General features: G+C 42.2%; 1 protein-coding gene across 1 annotated transcript; it reads right to left on the reverse strand.

The window, feature by feature from the left end:
* Window positions 1–9,532: 9,532 nt before the first annotated feature.
* On the reverse strand, window positions 9,533–10,599 carry LOC123171290 (protein LURP-one-related 8). The gene has a single exon (XM_044588860.1). It carries the CDS (start codon window positions 10,433–10,435, stop codon window positions 9,806–9,808), a length of 630 nt encoding a protein of 209 aa, XP_044444795.1. The 5' UTR covers window positions 10,436–10,599; the 3' UTR covers window positions 9,533–9,805.
* Between the last annotated feature and the right edge of the window lie 2,280 nt (window positions 10,600–12,879).

Consider the following 12,879-nt stretch of genomic DNA (forward strand, 5'->3'; position numbering starts at 1 on the left):
CACAGATCCGAAGGCAAGATATTCGTTGCTAAGAATGGATCCTTTCTAGAGAAGGAGTTTCTCTCGAAAGAAGTGAGTGGGAGGAAAGTAGAACTTGATGAGGTAATTATACCTTCTCCCGAATTGGAAAGTAGTTCATCACAGAAATCAGCTCCAGTGATTCCTACACCAATTATTGAGGAAGCTAATGATAGTGATCATGAAACTTCAGATCAAGTTACTACTAAACCTCGTAGGTCAACCAGAGTAAGATCCGCACCAGAGTGGTACGGTAATCCTGTTCTGGACGTCGGGTTACTAGACCATAACGAACCTACGAACTATGAGGAAGCAATGATGAGCCCAGATTCCGCGAAATGGCTTGAGGCCATGAAATCTGAGATGGGATCCATGCATGAGAACAAAGTATGGACTTTGGTTGACTTGCCCGATGATCGGCAAGCCATCGAGAATAAATGGATCTTCAAGAAGAAGACTGACGCTAACGGTAATGTTACTGTCTACAAAGCTCGACTTGTTGCGAAACGTATTCGACAAGTTCAAGGAGTTGACTACGACGAGACTTTCTCGCCCGTAGCGATGCTTAAGTCTGTCCGAATCATGTTAGCAATTGCTGCATTTTATGATTATGAAATTTGGCAAATGGATGTCAAAAATACATTCCTGAATGGATTTCTGGAGGAAGAGTTGTATATGATGCAACCAGAAGGTTTTGTCGATCCAAAGGATGCTAACAAAGTGTGCAAGCTCCAGCGATCCATTTATGGACTGGTGCAAGCCTCTCGGAGTTGGAATAAACGTTTTGATAGTGTGATCAAAGCATATGGTTTTATACAGACTTTTGGAGAAGCCTGTATTTACAAGGAAGTGAGTGGGAGCTCTGTAGCCTTTCTAATATTATACGTGGATGACATATTGTTGATTGGAAATGATATAGAATTTCTGGATAGCATAAAAGGATACTTGAATAAAAGATTTTCAATGAAAGACCTCGGTGAAGTTGCTTATATATATTGGGCATCAAGATCTATAGAGATAGATGAAGACGCTTAATTGGACTTTCACAAAGCACATACCTTGATAAGATTTTGAAGAAGTTCAAAATGGACCAATCAAAGAAAGGGTTCTTTCCTGTGTTACAAGGTGTGAAGTTGAGTGAGACTCAATGCCCGACCACTGCAGAAGATAGAGAGAAAATGAAAGTCATTCCCTATGCTTCAGCCATAGGTTATATCATGTATGCAATGTTGTGTACCAGACCTGATGTGTGCCTTGCTATAAGTATAGTAGGGTGGTACCAAAGTAATCCAGGAGTGGATCACTGGACAGCGGTCAAGAACATCCTGAAATACCTGAAAAGGACTAAGGATATGTTTCTCATTTATGGAGGTGACAAAGAGCTCGTCATAAATGGTTACGTCGATGCAAGCTTTGACACTGATCCGGATGACTCTAAGTCGCAAACTGGATACGTGTTTATATTGAACGGTGGGGCTGTCAGTTGGTGCAGTTCTAAGCAGAGTGTCGTGGCGGGATCTACGTGTGAAGCGGAATACATAGCTACTTCAGAAGCAGCAAATGAAGGAATCTGGATGAAGGAGTTCATATCCGATGTAGGTGTCATACCTAGTGCATCGGGTCCAATGAAAATCTTTTGTGACAATACTGGAGCAATTGCCTAGGCGAAGGAATCCAGATTTCACAAGAGAACCAAGCACATCAAGAGACACTTCAATTCCATCCGTCATCAAGTGTCGGAAGGAGACATAGAGATTTGCAAGATACATACGGATCTGAATGTTGCAGACCCGTTGACTAAGCCTCTCTCACGAGCAAAACATGATCAGCACCATGACTCCATGGGTGTTAGAATCATTACAATGTAATCTAGATTATTGACTCTAGTGCAAGTGGGAGACTGAAGGAAATATGCCCTAGAGGCAATAATAAAGTTGTTATTTATATTTCCTTATATCATGATAAATGTTTATTATTCATGATAGAATTGTATTAACCGGAAACTTAGTACATGTGTGAATACATAGACAAACAGAGTGTCACTAGTATGCCTCTACATTGACTAGCTCGTTAATCAAAGATGGTTAAGTTTCCTAGCCATAGAGATGTGTTGTCATTTGATGAACGGGATCAAATCATTAGAGAATGATGTGATTGACTTGACCCATCCGTTAGCTTAGCACTATGATCATTTAGTTTATTTCTATTGCTTTCTTCATGACTTATACATGTTCCTATGACTATGAGATTATGCAACTCCCGAATACCTGAGGAACACTTAGTGTGCTCTCAAACGTCACAACGTAACTGGGTGATTATAAAGATGCTCTACAGGTGTCTCCGATGGTGTTTGTTGGGTTGGCATAAATCGAGATTAGGATTTGTCACTCCGTGTTACGGAGAGGTATCTCTGGGCCCTCTCGGTAATGCACATCACTATAAGCCTTGCAAGCAATGTGACTAATGAGTTAGTTGCGGGATGATGCATTACGAAACGAGTAAAGAGACTTGCCGGTAACGAGATTGAACTAGGTATTGAGATACCGACGATCGAATCTCGGGCAAGTAACATACCGATGACAAAGGGAACAACGTATGTTGTTATGCGGTTTGACCGATAAAGATCTTCATAGAATATGTAGGAACCAATATGAGCATCCAGGTTCTGCTATTGGTTATTGACCGGAAGTGAGTCTCAGTCATGTCTACATAGTTCTCGAACCCGTAGGGTCCGCACGCTTAACGTTCGGTGACGATCGGTATTATGAGTTTATGTGTTTTGATGTACCGAAGGTAGTTCGAAGTCCCGGATGTGATCACGGACATGACGAGGAGTCTCGAAATGGTTGAGACATAAAGATTGATATATTGGATGACTATATTCGGACACCAGAAATGTTCCGGAGAAGTTTCGGATAAAACTGGAGTGCTGGAGGGTTACCGGAACCCCCGGGGGGAACTAATGGGCTATATGGGCCTTAGTGGAGAGAGAGAGAGAGGGGCGGCTAGGGCAGGCCGCGCGCCCCCTCCCCCTTGGGTCCGAATTGGACTAGGGAAGGGGGGCGGCGCCCCCCTTTCCTTCTCCCTCTCTCCCTCTCCTTCCTTCCCCCTCTCTTCCCTTGTTGGAAACCTATTAGGAATAGGAATCCTACTTAGGGTGCGCCAATACGATCAAATGTGCCCATGTATGTATATTAATAAAAACATGCATGCTGATATGGGGGGTGCTTGGATTGGTAACGGGACTTTAAAATTCCCGAACTATTTGTGATCAACAATGAGAATGTAAAACCCAAAAGCAAATGGCTGACAGTGGGTGGAACTTGTCCTCCGGATGATGGCTTGATGCTGATCACATGACTCAGTTGGATAGATTGAGAAGTTCGTTGCAAGATGTTACCCTTACACTGGATGCGAATGATGCCCCCAGATGTCTCGGAATAAAAATGGCAAGTTCATTGTAAAAGTTGTCTATAAATATATATCTGATGTGGGCCCTGATTGATTTTCTAAACATCTTTCGTAAGCTAATGTTCCCCAGAAAATCGAAATCTGGCTTTGGAATGTCATTGACACCAAAGACAACATGATCAAAAGGAAGTGGGTTGGCGACCCTTAGTATCGTTTTCGCCCAGAGTTTGAGAGTATTCATCATTTTGTTTTTCATTGTTCAACTGCCAAGTATGCATGGACTGTGATATGTAGATGCATTGGTCCTAATTCTAGGCATGCATGTTTCTGAAAATGTTTTTTGGTGGATTCTCAGTTATTTGCCCAAAAATGGGTACCTACTGATGGTAGGTTTAGGTGCTCTATGCTGGGCAATCTGGAAACTTCTTAGTCGGGCCTGTTTTGAGAAGAAACTTGTTGCTCCTCCGCTGAGTTTGTTTGTTATGCTTGTTCTTTCATGCACTACTGGGCATGCAAAATGAAGGTGAACGAGCTGCACTGAAACATGTGGTGGTTGTATAGACGGTGGCTTAGGAGCTCCATAATGATGGTCATGCAGAGAGAGGAAGGGATGAAATGTTGGAAGCGAGAGATGTTGAGGATGATGAAATTGGTAATACTAATGGTGATGATGTGATGAAGGAACATGAGTTTGAAACTTGATCCCTATAGTTTGCTAATATTGCAAAGAAGGTCACCCCCCTACATGGATGATGGATTTGAGGATGTTTATCTCCCCCATGTAATATATACTGTGATGGGTTGTCATGTAGTTTCTTACTTCTATTTGTTGTGGAACATGGTTGGCGACACTTTTCGTTTAAGCCTTTTTTTGATTATTATTTTTTGTCTTTGCACCTGGATGCTTTTTTGCTTGTTTTGTTCCGTTATCTTTTGATAATGGAACCCGATCCATAAATACACACATTCACTTATATATTATGCATTGTGCTACTGATATATCATATAAAATGGCCCGCTCAAATCGCTAATAAAGACACTTGTGCCAAAGACAATAAGAATACAATAGAAATGAGGGGTATTTATTGGGGCACTTCCTCGTCCTGTACAAGGTGTGCCATACTCGAAGGCTTTAGTCAGACGGAGGGGCCTCTACCAACTTAGGTGCATGGATCTGGGGTGGGTGTCCTTCTACACCGGTATAGTCCACCGAGATCAATGATTCAAACGCACGGCCTGGAAAGAAAACTGAAGTGTTAAGCCAGAACATCGGTGGTACTTAACAACATCCAAGAACCTAAATGAATCTACTCCCATATGCTTACTTTGTGCCAGAGAAGGGAGCTCAGTCGAACTTGGACTGGGAGCCAGGTCCTTATGGTTCACTGCGGCATGATTATAGAATAAGTTTAAGTACCGACCCTTGTGAGGTTAGTAAAAATATATGATGGAACAATTGTTATTCATACAAAGAAATGATACGTAGAAAACAAAATACCTGATTGAAAGCTTCCGTGGCGTATACCAAATGCAGGTAAGGAACATAGAGAGACCACAAGGAAAATGAAAACAAGGTGGCAAAATCGGCTCTTCATTTTTCTTCTTGAAGCACCGTGTGTGTGTGCGCGTGTGATGGACAATGATACAATATAAGCAGTATATATACACGCGGAAGGCATGCATATTGTTTGAAGTATCGTAGGGTGAAATCTTCCAGGATTTGGTTCTAATAAAAAGAAATCTTTCAGGATTTATTTTTGTAAGGTTAATGATTCTTTGTTGTTATGTTCATTTTCGAGGATTCCTAACTCGACCCACTGTATTTAAAAGCAAACAAGGAGCAAGATTTGGTTTTTCAAATTTGTAGTCCATCCCACTACCATCAATACAAAATATGTTGGAACGATTTGAAGACCAACGAATTCGCGTAAAGATTTGTTGTTTCCCAAATCTGTCATACTTAATTGTGCATGGTTCGTTCTAATGAGGTATAATGGTAAGATATTTAGGCTCATTTATGGAGGATAATGTTTATTAACAACATAGATAGTGTTTGGTCATGGAAGACGCTATTTTGCAACTTAAGCGTTGTATACTACCCAATCGATAGAAAACCGCGATGCCTACGTCTCGCTTACTGCGAGATGTACCCTTATCTCACCTCTAGCGCTCCGCTAACTAGCCAACCCAATACTGTAGCATCCTGGAGTGCTTGTGGGAAGCTTATATGGACTGGTTCACACGGTTTCAGAAGCTTCAGTGAGTCTAATTTTAGTATATTTTTCAATCGGTTTTCTTTTTGTTTATTTTTTGTTCTTTTATTTTTTTTCCTTACATTTTTTAAATACATGTTGTGTTCTTTTACATGTTGTACATTTTTCGTACACACACTAATCTCTACTAGTCTCTACTAGTTAAAAAGAACGTAAGGTTCCCATTTCACCTTTCTTTCCACCACCCATTCGTCCAACCTTCCTTGTATGATAATCAATTAACTAAATTTCTTACCTTCTTAACCAATTTCACTTTAATTTATTTGCCAAATTTCTGATGAAAATATAAGGTAATTCACGGGCAAAATTTGATGAACATTTATTTACACAATCACACTATTACGAACAGGTAAATCGCAAGCTAATGTGTTAGAATATTTATATCCGTTCCAACGCACGGGCATTGTTCTAGTCACTTTTTAATTACACATTGAACATTTGTCAGATACATGTTAATGTTTTCTTGAATTGAATACATGTTGAGCATTTTGTCAAATATGCATTATAAATTTTTATATAGGTTCAGTGCTTTTTCGTATATTCGTTGAACATTTTCCAAAATTCACCTTGAACATTTTTTAAAACACATGTTGAAACTTTTTCATAAATACCACGCTTTTTCTAAAGTGTGCAATTTTTTTAAATGTTCAACATTTCCCAAATGCTATTGAACAAAACTAATACACTTGCATATTTTTTATACACATTCACTTTTTAATTACACATTGAACATTTGTCAGATACATGTTAATGTTTTCTTGAATTGAATACATGTTGAGCATTTTGTCAAATATGCATTATAATTTTTTATATAGGTTCAATGCTTTTTCGTATATTCGTTGAACATTTTCCAAAATTCACCTTGAACATTTTTTTGGACACACGTTGAAACTTTTTCGTAAATGCCACGCTTTTTTTAAAATGTGCAATTTTTTTAAAATGTTCAACATTTCCCAAATGCTATTGAACAAAATTAATACACTTGCATATTTTTTATACACATTTCAAATATATATTTTTCAAGTGCCAGATTTTTTAAAATGTGATGAATATTTTCGTTGAATGATATGATTCTTTCTACAAATTATGTGATCTGTTCTTTTTACATTACATGAACATTTTAATGCGCATGAAATTTTTGAAAATTAATTAAGGTAATTTCTAAAATATATATTTAGAATATTGAAAATATAATTGAAAATATATAAAATATGAACGAAAAAAGGGAACGAAATTGTTTTTTGAGGAAAGGAACAAAAGAATTTTTTTTTTGTGGGAAGGAACGAAAGAAATGAATGAAGCAAACTAACCACTCCAGAGTGTGCGGGCCCATTTAGAACGGCCCCTTGAGGTGCTGCTAGGTTTGTAATGGGCTGGCTTATTAACTTCCATTTCCGGTTTGTGGATACTTTCGGAAGATTTTTTTTCTTGCGTTGTTACTCGTTTCTTATATGTTTCTCTTACATCTGAGTCATGACTCATGAGACTACAAAACCCAAATGTGGCGACCTGGGGGAAGTGAAAGAGTGTGTTTCCCCTAAAATAATAAGTTTCTATTTTTTTCTTTAAATTTATTTTTCAAAATTAATGAAAGTTTCATAATTCTGAATTTTTTTGGACTTTAGAAATTTTAAAATTGACACATATTTTCCCAAAATATTGAAGTTTATAAAAAAATTCTTGATTTTTATAAAATTCCCTGAACTCTTTTTAATAATCATGAAGGTTTTTCAAAATGTATAAACCCCTTAAAGTTTGTAAAAAATAATTGAATTCGTGATTTTTCAAAATTTCGTGAATATATATGAAAATCCCTGAACATTTTTTAAATGCCAGCGAACATTTTGGATTTCACCAATTTATTGAAAGGTAAAAAAAGGTCCATTTTTTCCCCTGAGTCAGCAGTACCAGAGTGAGTGAAAAAAAGTATGCACAGGAACGAGCCGAGTATATGAAAAAAGTGAATGAGAGGAGCGAGGCGAGCGAGCGGCAGATATCATGGGCCGGTCGATTACTCAAAATAATGCTAAGAAGGAGGTATGAATTTCATACCAAAGAAAATTGTCGCTGTTAGCACGAAATGAGAGCACCCTTTGTTCTGTACATGACCATCTTATAGTTAGTATTCTGGCGAGTCATAATGAGCCCAACATTGCTGCTCTTGTTGACCCAACTGAGCGTGTTTGGAAATCGAATATACAATATAACAGTTACTAATATAACGCTCCGCGCGTTGTTGTGGAATTCTATAACAATTAAATTATCAAAAATAAAATTAGTATATACGAGAATAATACCAGAACCATTTAGCCTAGAGGTGAATGGTGGGTATATGCATTTTATATTTCCTTGTGACGTCCAGGTTCAATTATTTGTTGTTGAAAACATTAAAAAAAATGGAGGGTGTGCTTGTGGTGGAAAGTGAAAAATGAAATGGTTGCACGCATGCTTGATGATGGAAAAACTGTCCTAGTTGTTCCTGAATAGCTGGATTTCCGCTTGGTTGGTGAATGTCTTGCTAGAAGATATAATTTTTTGGGATTGAGATTTAGTATCTTTTAGGTGTTTACGAAACTTATCTAGAAGGCTTGCATGTAGTGAAAAGCTCAAAGAAAAGTTGATTGGTTGCATGCTCCTGATGATGTTGATGTCTTGCATTTGCGTTTAAATGAGATCACTTACTTCGATATATAGGATATGATAGGGTAATGTTTGAATTTGTTGCACAAAATTTACACATTGATGATGAAAAACGATATGAATTATGGCCATCATACATATTTTTTCATCGAGAACTAAGGAACTCAGGATCAATATTTGAGGACCATGACCATCTCTTCTTTCAGTGCAACTTCAGCAAACGTGTTTGCAAGTTTTTGCAAATTGCTTGAGTGGGGCCCAATATGTCAATGTATCAAATGGCTTGGGCTGCAAGGCATTGGTCATCCATTCTTCACTGAGGTGGTCTTCACGACATCATGGAATATCTGGATCTTGAGGAATGCTTTTTTTTTTCAGGAATGAAAGGCCATCTTTTGTGGCTTGGCGCCCCAGCTGCATGATGACTCTGTTTTACCATAGAATTAAGTGTAAATGCAAGGATAGATTATTAACTTGGATTTCTTCCTTGCCATCGGTAGGTTCCTTGGTACATAGGTTTTCTTCCCCTTCTTTATTTTTTATCCCATGTTCGTACATACGTACACTTCTTGTACTCCGTTTGATTTTTAGTACTTGATTGTGGGTTTGTTGCCTTGCAGTATACAGTCAAAAAAGTATATAATGCATACATATACTATCTTCAATCTCCATTATAGAATTTAGGATTGGTAAATATAAGTTTGCTTGACCAATCTGTCATTTTGTGGCCATGGCTGGTTTCAAATAAGTTTTCTCTAGACAGGAAATATTCTCCATTGCTGGTGGCAAATCTTTTGCCTTGTTTCAAATAAATAAATAATGCCAATCGTTCTTACTGGCATATGGGCCCACATACACCAGGCACTGAAAGCTCCGGCGGGTGGTTGCGCAGCTTTCGGCCATTGGAATTCAACGCGGATCATTGGCCGGCCCTTAGCTAGCTACTACTGGCTGGAGCGAGCGCTAGCTGGTCGACCGAGGAAGTCCGATTCTGCTAGACTGCTTGCTACGTGGAAAGGAACGGGGCACCGGCCTCTTTGACACGCAGTTGGTTCAGATTTCAGATTCTACAACGGAGAATTTCAGCTAACTTTGAGAAAGGCCTTTGGTGCTGCATAAGTCGGAGAGAACGTAGACAGTGAAATTGGCCTACTGTGACTTCTTCTATAGAAGTAGGAGTAATACACAACTTCAAAAAAAAAGTAGGAGTAACCTCTTTTAATTAATCTTTACAAAATGCATGGTTTTATTGCAGTAAAAATGAACAAAACCATACACCTCAAGAAGGATTTCCATGCACATAGACCTTCATATATATCAAAGAGAAAGTTTCCAAAAAGGAAACGAAAAAAAGGAGAGAGAAGGGGGCGCACAGGAGCTGTTCTGCTCTCAGGCCCAAACAATGTCGGAAACTGGAAGAAAAGGGAGCGCAAATTGAAGGATGCAACCCAGTTTCAGTGGCGCTACGAGGACCAGCTCCGGAGGAGCCCCGGCCTCCCGAGCATCTGGTCCAGCGCGAGCACGACGGCCATGGCCAGCGACACGTCCATGCCCGCCGGCCGCACCACCATCCGGAACACGTCCGTGCCCACCGCCTCCTTGGGCTGCACCTCCACCACCGCTCGCCGCTGCTCGTCGTACACCGCGCAGCACCGCCGCGCGTACGACCCCTCCACCTCGTACCGCGCGCCGCCCGCGGCGCCCCCGCACGCCGCCACGTGCGCCGTGGACTTGCCGCCGCCGCGCATGTACTGCGGCGTGCGCTTCACCGCGTAGAGCGGCGGCGCGCGCGTCTCCTCGCCGGGGAAGACCAGCCACTGGTCGCCCATGAGGCTGATGGCCTTCTTGCGGCGGACGGTGAGCACGGGGCGCCCCGCGGCGTCCATGAGCACCACCTCGGCGCGGGAGTCGGACGCGTAGATGTCCACGCGGTACACCAGGTTGCCGCTGGCGTCGAACACCGTGAACCCCCGGCAGTTGAAGAGCAGCGACTTGCGCCACACCGTCAGTGTCACCGGCTCATCGTCGCGGGCCGCCGCCGCGGCCGCCATCCCCAGAGACGGCACGGCCAAGTTCGGGTGCACCTTCGCCATGGCCACACTAAAGACTAGACTAGACCGGTGGATCAAGAAACCTAGAGATAGATAGATCGAGGAGCAGGGAGAGGAGAGGTGACCCAAGAGCTGCTGCTGGTTGGTTTACTAAGGGATCGGTGGAGACGAAGAATAGATCAATGGAGCTTGTCTGATTTGGTCACGGTGGTATCAGGAGTATATATACAGGGGTGGTGGACAGGAATGCCCCTCGGATAATTAGGTTGGGTGGGCAGGGTGATGTGGCTCATGGCGCTCACGTGTATGGGGGCAGGGGATGACATTAACAACTCGCTGGATACTTGATAGTGCCATGCCACTTCGGTGTAATCCAAGATTAGTGAGTCACTTGTGACTTTTCGCATCCTCAAATCAGAGGGCCACACTTTGGTATAAGCAACACTTAATTGGTGGGTTACACATATGACTTTCTGCAGACCCAATTTTTTTTTGACAATTTTCTGCAGACCCAAATTAATGTGGGATGAGTTAGTGGGTCACTCATGACTTTTCACAGTCTCGAGTGCGGTAGTACGTTTTTTTCTCTTCTTCGGAAAAAATCTGGTGCGCGACCTTCCGCGGTTAGATTTGGAATGGTCGCACCGGACTCGTAGGTAAGTGGTGCTGAAATTATGTTTGTTTTCTTGTGTTTTTTCTAGTCATTATAGGTAGTGTGTGCCAATTCGCAATAAGTTGTTGCAATTGCGAGAAAGTTAAAGGAAGTGGCAGAGAAGCGATGACGGAGACAAAGGAGGAGTGGTGCCGGCTAGGGGGGTGGAGATTGTGCTATGACGAAGGAGAAGATAGAGATGCGACCAATGAGGTGTCACACCATAGGGCTATAGGGCGAATGGTCACGCCTTCGATCCACCTAACAGTTTTTTAGCATGTTTGCGAGAAAACGAAAATTTGCCATGTGAATAGAACAACAACAAATCTTGTACTATGTTTCAACCCTCTTTTCGGAAAAAATAAATCTTATACCGTGTTTGAAAAAAATGACTTTGGGCAAAAGCTAACTTGCCAAAAAAATAGGCTTTGGACGAAGGACTATGTATGCTTCGGTGGCCTAATTAGTTACACTCAGACCAGCGCCAGCATTCCCACTGCTAATAGATGTGACCTTGCTAAGAGCTGAATTTCAAGAACATGGGCTAGCTGGCTATATCTTTAGTTGGATCCCAGCTTGGAAAGTTTGCCATGTGGATCATCCAGCCAATCATTGTAGACGCTGTATGGGGGCGTTCCTACACAAAAGCATGCTCCGTGAGTCCAATCTATCGCAACAAGTGGTTAAATTCCTTAGGCCGAAAGAGCTTGAGCACTAATGATATAACATCAAGAATGGATCGATGCATTTCTCCACCACCGTCCCGTCCAAAAAGTAGGCTTTGAAAACAAGCAAAGCTCTCCTCCGATACGTGTTTGGCCACCACTTGGCCTCGTTTAGAATTTAATTACGCAACTCACGCACAACATTTTCTGAAACAACAAAAGTTGCTGAGAATATGTACGATTTTGGTCTCCACCGATAAAATGCGTACGATTTTCAGTAGATACTTATATGATGATTCCCCACCCGGTGCTTGTCCGCACAAATGGTTGCCTATAACATCCACTACCCTCACGAAAAATCAATTACGTCCAAGTGTTTCCGGGGACGAATCCACTTTAAATTTGATACCCATGTATACTTTACCTGGATTTGATCTCAGCCATGAACAGTGTGGCGTGGTGTACGTTATTTAACACGTTCGACACCATTTGAAAACAAGCAAAGCTCTGCCCTGATACGTGTTCGGCCACCGTTTGGCCTCGTTTAGAATTTAATCACGCAACACTTGACATTTCTTGGAACAGCAAAAGCTGCTGAGAATATGTACGATTTTAGTCTTTATCCGAAAGAATACGTACGATTTGATCTCCGCCATCGGCACAGTGTGGTGCACAGTGTTTAACACGTTTGACACGGATCCCCGGCGGTCCGCAACGCTCCAAAAGAATCCGCGGAGAAGAAGACGGTCACGACGGGGCGAGCACAGCGGCTAGCTCGAGCGTACAAGTCGGAGCGCGCGCGCGTCGCCGTCAGCCCCGGCCGCGCCAGCACAAAGACTCGCCGGCGTCTAGCTCCGGCCCCGCGTCTGTCCTTCGAATCTACCGGGTCAAAAATCTCGTGAAGAAACAGGTGGAAACCGGGGCCGGCCCCCGACGCGTGGCGCGGAGGGGCGGCTCGGGTGGGCGCGCGGCGTCAGCGGTCGGCTGGAGATTACATTACGGCCGCACAACGAGCATTGTTAATGGCGGCCGAGGAATGACTCCCTTTCGGTCGTCGGTCGATGCGGACGAGAGATCTTTTGCTCGCATGCGATGCGAGCGAGATGGCGATTTGGCGATTTGGCGCTGGTGAGAGTGAGACGCGATTATATTAGGCGGAAGATATGGTC

This window comes from Triticum aestivum, chromosome 1D, assembly GCF_018294505.1.
Source record: "Triticum aestivum cultivar Chinese Spring chromosome 1D, IWGSC CS RefSeq v2.1, whole genome shotgun sequence".
NCBI lineage: Eukaryota > Viridiplantae > Streptophyta > Magnoliopsida > Poales > Poaceae > Triticum > Triticum aestivum.